The sequence below is a fragment of the Sphaeroforma arctica genome (genome assembly GCF_001186125.1).
Source record: "Sphaeroforma arctica JP610 unplaced genomic scaffold supercont1.203, whole genome shotgun sequence".
Taxonomy (NCBI): Eukaryota; class Ichthyosporea; order Ichthyophonida; genus Sphaeroforma; species Sphaeroforma arctica.
The window spans coordinates 8,480-16,578 of NW_014040355.1; the positions used below are offsets into that span (position 1 = coordinate 8,480).

An 8,099-nucleotide genomic window follows, 5' to 3' on the forward strand; every position below is an offset into this window, starting at 1 on the left:
GTATATATATATATATATATATAGTTATTATTATATATATATATAGTTATATATATATATATATATATATATGGGTGTGTGTGTATTATGTATTTGTATTTGCATAGACATATACACATACACATACACGTATATATATTTTAGCACTATGTATATCATATCACTGATATGTAAACGACATTTTAACCAAGGCACAAACAATTACTTACCACGGACCCAAATCGCACACTTCAAAACACGTATACGATCGCGCGCGATCTAACATACACCATTATAAAATCTTGGCCATATCCATGCTCACGAGTATAATCAACTCACTGAGCACACACAAGATAAGTACTGACATTATATAAGAGCTCGGGCATTTACAGTATACTGCATTAACACCATGAACACATAACTATACTGCATTAACACTATGAACACATATTTATACTACATTAACACCATGAACCCATAATCATACTGCATCAAAACCATGAACACATAATTATACTGCATCAAAACCATGAACACGTAATTATACTGCACTGACACCATGAACACAAACTATACTGTATTAACACTATGAACACATATTTATGCTGCATTAACACAATGAATACATAATTATACTGCAATAACATTACATATTTATACTGCAATATCACAATGCACACATAATTTTACTGCATTAACACCATGAACACATATTCATACGCGTTATGTGTGAGTTTTTCCATATGTGTATATACTATGTAGTACCAAACACCAAGTACTCAATGAAACCAATCGTGTACCAAAGAATCAAGATGTAGGGTACTATACATTCAATCACACAGGGTACTATACATTCAATCACACAGGGTACTATACATTCAACCACACAGGGTACTATACATTCAATCACACAGGGTACTATACATTCAATCACACAGGGTACTACACATTCAATCACATGGGGTAGTAAACAGAGTCGCTTATGCCATCGCTCACACCATATATACGCGCACCTTCAGGAACATCACTTCACACAGACAGCCAACCATGATGTAGAGGCATTTAACGACCCTCGCATCGTACAACGGAAGCAACTGTGCTGTGTATAGCATTTATACAATCACGCCAGATACTAAGTAGTTCGTAGAAAACAAGACAACCTTTCATATTGATCTGTGGGAAGTCCTGACCATATCTATGTATCCGCGTCATTGTACCTACACCCACCCATTGCAGGTGTGATCTTTGCGGAGGAGGCGACGTTGGAGGATGTGCAGGAGATGTTTCTCAAAGCCGTCAATGCAGAGCACTACCGCAAGTTTAAGCAGCGGCTGATTATGTTTCAGCGCATACCCATGTGGATTACGGACGAGGACTTTGACCATAAATGGCACATCAGCAAAGAGGTGGGTAGTGGGCAGTCGGCGGCGTCTTGGCAGGTGTCTGACCGCTATCTAATGGTTTAGTACTGCAGCACGCCTTGTTTCTACCAGGGCCTGCACCTTTCTTTACATGTGGGTATCAAAGGCGTATAACCCTCTGATAGTGTCATACTAGAGCGTACAACTCTGTGAACGTTTGCTATTACTGGCGCTGTATGGTATCATTTGACTGTGTGTGCATTCGTAAGGTATACTGCGGAATAGTAGGGGACGTGATACTGGACTAGGCGATGGTTTGGGAAGAAATGAGTATATCATTACTCTATATGTTCACAGGCATATGGTTTATTGGTGTGATCTGTGACATTGACAGGTACTATTCTCGGCAAAGCTCTTTGCTTATGACTCAACGCGTGTGCATTATCTCGGTTTACGCATAGCGCACACGCTTGCACATATGCCAGAGGTTGACCAAGTGTTTTGTCCTCTCTTAACACACACTTGTACTTGCACCGCGAGCAACAGCAATCCTCGGAGTCAGAGTCATAGTAAAAATGTGGCATGTTAGGAAGGCGTATGAGAGTGTATGTTTCATTGTGACTATCGGACACACGTGTCTACGTATATGGGTGCTTCTTGTATATACGTGTGTGTGGGTGTGTGGGTATGTAGGTAGGTATGTATATATATATATATATATGTATGTATATATATATATATACACTTAAGTATATATATACAAATATACATATGTACATATATAAGTAAATATATGTGTGTGTGTATATATATGTATGTATTAATATGAACATATAAATGAATATGAATGAATATGAAAATATATATATTATCACTCAACAGACACATGCCGTTCCTACTAACGATGACGAGTTGGATTTATGGCTGGCAAGGCAGGCTGTAGAAGCCCTTCCCATCGACAGACCTATGTGGCAGGTGTGTGATAAAGTGTATATGTTATATGTTGTGTGTATATTATGTATGCATATATATATACATATACTTTTATTTGTATATATGTATATATGTGTGTGTATATATATATATAAATATACACATATATATCATACCATACCATACGACGGGTGTCATCATACACGTATATAGACCCGCGTACACTACCCAGGTACCAGGAGTATGTGTGTGACCGTCTGGTAGCTACATTGAACTGAATGTGGTGTACAGATACAGCTTTTGTGTCTGCTATTGGGCTTGCTCTCCACTTGCATACCACTTGGTAAAATATCGCATTTGGTTCCTTGCATTGAACTCGTCATCCGTGACTCCTTGAACAATATGATGTCTATACGATGTTTCCTTTTTGCCCGGCTGTGTACTTGGGTGTATGTATACTTATACACTTGCGCACTTGTCTACTTGTCGTCTTGTAAAACTGTACCGTTGGGTTTGAAGTACCTGTACGTATGTAATTAAGGAAACTTAAGGCGAATTTTTATTGTAGCATGTTATTCTGAGACGCTTGCGAGCATAGATCAACGCATCCAAGTATATGCTTTCTCTATTGTTTGCATCCGAAAACTGAAAACCATACATGTAGTATTATATCATACTATAATCAAGCACTTCTTGTCTATCGCAGTCTTACTCCAAGCACACAACAACCCTGTACCTATACATGTATACGGCAAGACCCCTACCTCTACATGTATACGGCAAGACCCTTACCTCTACCCGTACAGTAGACCTCTCCAGCCATTCCTTCCCATCCCATCCCCTTTGTTTCGTACACTGTCCACTGAATGTCGCACTCCTACTTGCCACACGCTACGCTACAGGTGAAGATTGTGGAGAACTACAAGACTAACGCCGACGGCAAGGGTGAGACAGTGGTCCTATTCCGCTGCCACCACGTCATAGCCGACGGCATCGCCCTGGGCACCATGCTGTTCAATCTGCTCAACAACGAGAAGGAGGCCAAGAAGCTGCTGGGAGGGGCGTCTCTGACCTCGGAGATGAAGCTGAAGGCGGATGAGAGTTCGTCCAAGGTACAATGTGATCAACCGGGTGGTATGGTACCGGGTTGTGGTGTGGGATGCTGGTAATGCGTGCGTGTTAGTCTGTGAGTTACACACACACGCTGAGCCGGCATGCTTTTCCAGAGGTGTGTGTGGGTACAGATATCACATCGCACACACTACACACAGTATTAGAGTCACGTACATCGGGTGTTTAGAATGGAGAGGCCCACCGGAACCCCGTGGGTGAGTGATTACTGCGGCCAAGTCCATGGGATCAAATCTATCTGCTGTTCTCTACCTGTCGCCAGACTCCCACTCAAGCGATGGAGATCCTAGTGTGTTCGTATCTCCCTGCATATCACATTCGAAACTAAACCCCCAAAACCCTAAAACCCTTCGGCACGTTCCATCGGACAAGCGTCCTCTCTCACATATCGTCACCTCGCACCACATCACAACTGACACCCACACACTCGCACAACACAATGCCTAAGACAGGTCAACAAGCAGAAGGTGGCCAATCCCTGGCTGGTGAATGCGTACGGCCTGCTCATGCTTCTGCCCATAATGGGTGGGCTGCTGTTACAACGGACTGACACCAATATGTTCCACGTTAAGCCCAGTATGTGGTGTGGGGCTGTGCACACATGACTCGACTGCTTGCGTCACTTCTTTCAGCCCCAAGAGCAATTGTATCTATTGACGGTGATACACAACTTGTCTTCACCTCACGGCCATTCTACCGCACTTTGAACCATACAGTATGTATATGTATATATATATATATATATATGTGTGTGTGTGTGTGTGTGTGTATTATATATTATATATATATATATATATATATATATGTATAGATTTATTTATATTTATTTATATATATAATGAACTGATCCCGAATTCATTCGCTCGTATTCTCTGTCTATTTCGCCTTTGCATGCATATGTGATACACATGTTGGCCCATGGACTATCTTGCCATGCGCTAGTCCTGCGATCATTCGCTCCTTACCTCACGCCTCATCTGCTTGTCCACACACACATGACTTGTGGCACACATCAACCTCCATATACGTTGTGTGTGCCGAATTATACGATACAAGGCTCGCTTCTGATACCTTTTCTTTTACACACGTGTACGCAGATCGCGGCGTGGAGGGCAAGCGCACGGTGGGTCGTAGCGGTAGTTATCCGCTGGAGAAGGTCAAGCTCATCAAGACCAAGCTGAAGATGACCGTCAATGATGTGCTCATGGTAGGTTAAACTTATTGGTCGGAATTTAGTCATGGTGCTCTATATATATATATAAACATTTATATATATATATATAATATGTATATATATGTATATAATTTATATTTTTTTATATCTATTTATATCTATATCTATATTTATATAGATACGTGCGTGTGCGTGTGTGTATATGTGTATAGCGATCCACGACCTAACCAATCCATTACTTCTGTGTGCAGGGTGTACTGGGTGCTGCGATCAATCGAACCACGACGCGCTTAAATAAAGGTCCGTGTCCCACGGAAGTTAAGGTACGGTGGCCTGTCTTCTGAGAGATATACGTTCTATGTAATGTCAAAGCTAACTAGCCTTGGATACATATCTCGATGATAAAGCTAGCAAGATTTTGAGATATACACCTTATTTTGTAGGACAAGCGAGCACCATCTGGGAGTATTATTTTGTCTATAACGAAGTTGTATTTATTTATATATATATATTATTATTTATATACACATACATCCATCCATCCATCCGTCCTTACATACATATATATATATATAAATGTATATATATATATATATGTATATACATATATACATATATGTATATACATTTATATATTTATATTTATAAGGAAATTCTATGTAATGATTTGTTTTATTTTTGCTGTACCATAGTACTGGAAGAGTGTGAATAGTGGTATAGCAATGGGACTAACATTGCGTCATTCACTCCGATCACTATAAGCCGCATCCCGGCACTCAATTCGTCATGGAACAGCACTGTGTCACACATTTCTCTCGCCGCACATAGCCACCTATCAGCCCTTTCTCTTTCTGTAAACAGCCCTATAACACACATGTCTTTGTCTTGCTTTCCCACACCCCGTGACCTGTTTGCACGGATTTTTTTGTCCGTATACGTTACATCCACGCAGGTGGTCATGCCGGTTAACATGCGCACAGGCACAGGCGTTCCTAAGATGGAAAACGATCTGACCATGCCCGTTATTCCCATCCCCACACGATCTGCTGACCCGGTGGCGACCTGCAAAGAGATGAAAGTCATTCTGGATGGTGAGTGATTGGGCGTTATAAATAGCTTTGCCAGTATGCTGGGTTGATGCTATAAATAGATTACCAGTATGTGTATGTGCCGAGAAATGAAGATCGTTCGAGACGGTGAGTGATTAGGTGTCATAAATAGCTTAGCCAGTATGCTGGGTGGGTGCTATACATGGACTATCCGCATGTGTATGTGCCAAGAGATGAAGAGGGTGCTACAAGTAGATTATCAATATGTGTATGGTCCGCTGGTCCTGGAGATAAAGGTGCTGTTAGATGGTGAGCGAGTGCAATAATCAGATCATAAGTACGTGGAGTGAGCCTTATACAAAGATTTACAGTATGAATATATTTTCTTGATACTACATGAAGTCTTATTTCGAGAGATGGCGGGGATTCTGGACGGTGAGTGCTATACATGTGCTGAAAGATCCAAAATTTACTACCCAATTTCAGGTATTAAGAAGTCCGTCACGCCTTTGGTGATGTATCATGCTCAAACAACCATGGCGGCTATCCTCCCCAGTTTTTTGGTAAATAACATATTCGTTTTTTGGTATCATGAGAAGAAAAATTACCGAGAGTATAAAGTATTCATTCTGATATTTCGTTCGATTCGGTACTAAGCTGTGACGTGGAGCCATTGTGTGTACGCTGAATTCTCTACTTTCACTCGACGTGTGTGTGCCGTCACAGTCACAGTTGGTATAGTCAGCAGTATACAAATATGTCTGCGTGTGTAAAGTTATATATACTTGCATATACATATACGTATATTTTACTAAATATATGTATAAGAATGTGCCTAAGCTGAATGCATTGGAATGTGTGTGAGGAAATATATACACATTCCATGCGCGTACATTAGTATTTACCTAAATCCATACAAAAGTGCTCAAATTGTGTGCGTTGGAGTGTGTGATGTGTTCTATAAGTAACTGACAACTTGACTGGGGCGGTGAGCTTCGTCCGGCACGACCTTGTCCTTCAACGTCTCCTGTGACGTTTCGCGTAGCTGAAACTGTCATGCATGCACAGTCAGTGTATGTGGGATTAGAAATAGGTTATATTGTCATTAAACGGACATACACGCAACTAATGACGCTGTGATTTGGATTGGTGACTTAGTGTCTACTTAGGCTACCATCCTTTGTGCACATAACTGATTATGTATGTTTGGGTGAGTGTGCATCTAAGGTGTCATTGAGTGTCCCTATCTTCAGTTGTAGTCCGCACCTAACATCTCTCCATATCCTCGCGTGAAAACTCCGTTTACTAAAGGCCTATAGATATATGCCCCAATATATATGTTTTAGCCTCCAGCACAAATTATTTAAGCCGGGCTTGTGGAGAGGTGATGAGGTAGAACTAACGGATACTTCACAAAAAGTTACTCAGCTTTCCTTTTTACGCAATTCTCCTTTATATCATATGGATTCCTTTTCATGCAGCTCACCTTTTTAACGTATGCGTAAAGGTGTTAAACTTCCCGTTTGTTGTTCGACTCCACACAGACATCTTTTATCCTTGACTTCGTAGCCAACAAGCACACTGCGGTGGTCAGTAATGGTACGTCTAATGTACTTAAAAATGGATATATTCGTATGTCTATTTTTGTGTAATTTATATGCAAATCTGTTCTTGTTCGAAGTTCTATTCATTCTCACGTGCTTGCATAATTGGTCTGTTTTCCCCTGTGACTACTTTGATCAGCAGCTTTCACTACCATTTGCATATAATAGTTCCAGGGCCAGGTAGCCAGATGTATATTGGCACGAAGAAGGTCAGCAACATGGTGTTTTGGGTCCCCCAGAGAGCAAATGTAAGTACACAGGAACTCAATGCATTCATGAGTACGATACAAATATGCAAGTATAATACACTCGTTGTAGTTGAACTTTGATTGACGTCTAGTATAGCCGTAGTCTATCGGTTGCACGTGTTAGAAGTTTGTCATGGTCGTACACCAAAAAGTAACACTATATACCTTCTACTGTTCGGCAGTATCGCATAACTAGACGTGGAGCAATTTGTCCGAGGTCTTTTCTATATATCTAGCACTCCACACTATCCTTCTCCGTGACAGGAATATTGAACATATTGTGTACAACAATGTTTAAATGAAATTATTTTTTTAATATTTCAGAAGAAAATGTATTTCATTCTTGTCTGGTCTGTAACTTTCTGCATACTATGCATACTTCTGTTCCACTTGCAGATGGCCATGGGGTTCTCCATCATGACCATGGGAGGCAAACTGACACTTGGTTGCATATTGGACACCTCACTTGGCCCACATGCTGATGTATTGTGCGAAGAGTATATGAAGACGCTTAAGGATCTAGAATCGTCTGTTCTTAATTAGTACTTTAATGCCGCTTTCCAAACAGGGCACTTTCAAGTAACCCACCTGCAAATATACAAGTTTGTAGCGAATAAACC

The 8,099-nt window shown here is 40.8% G+C and overlaps 1 protein-coding gene across 1 annotated transcript in view; it reads left to right on the forward strand.

Annotated features, from left to right (window-relative positions):
• SARC_03826 (hypothetical protein) overlaps window positions 1-8,022 on the forward strand; it is a gene marked incomplete at its 3' end in the record, with an annotated part of 10,437 nt that extends 2,415 nt beyond the window's left edge. The window contains exons 3-13 of the mRNA XM_014302359.1: window positions 1,216-1,385; window positions 2,223-2,315; window positions 3,176-3,385; window positions 3,857-3,980; window positions 4,502-4,611; window positions 4,830-4,901; window positions 5,531-5,669; window positions 6,114-6,190; window positions 7,172-7,226; window positions 7,406-7,479; window positions 7,876-8,022. Coding sequence (XP_014157834.1) covers window positions 1,216-1,385; window positions 2,223-2,315; window positions 3,176-3,385; window positions 3,857-3,980; window positions 4,502-4,611; window positions 4,830-4,901; window positions 5,531-5,669; window positions 6,114-6,190; window positions 7,172-7,226; window positions 7,406-7,479; window positions 7,876-8,022 — 1,271 coding nt within the window. The remainder of the gene's footprint in view (window positions 1-1,215; window positions 1,386-2,222; window positions 2,316-3,175; window positions 3,386-3,856; window positions 3,981-4,501; window positions 4,612-4,829; window positions 4,902-5,530; window positions 5,670-6,113; window positions 6,191-7,171; window positions 7,227-7,405; window positions 7,480-7,875) is intronic.
• Between the last annotated feature and the right edge of the window lie 77 nt (window positions 8,023-8,099).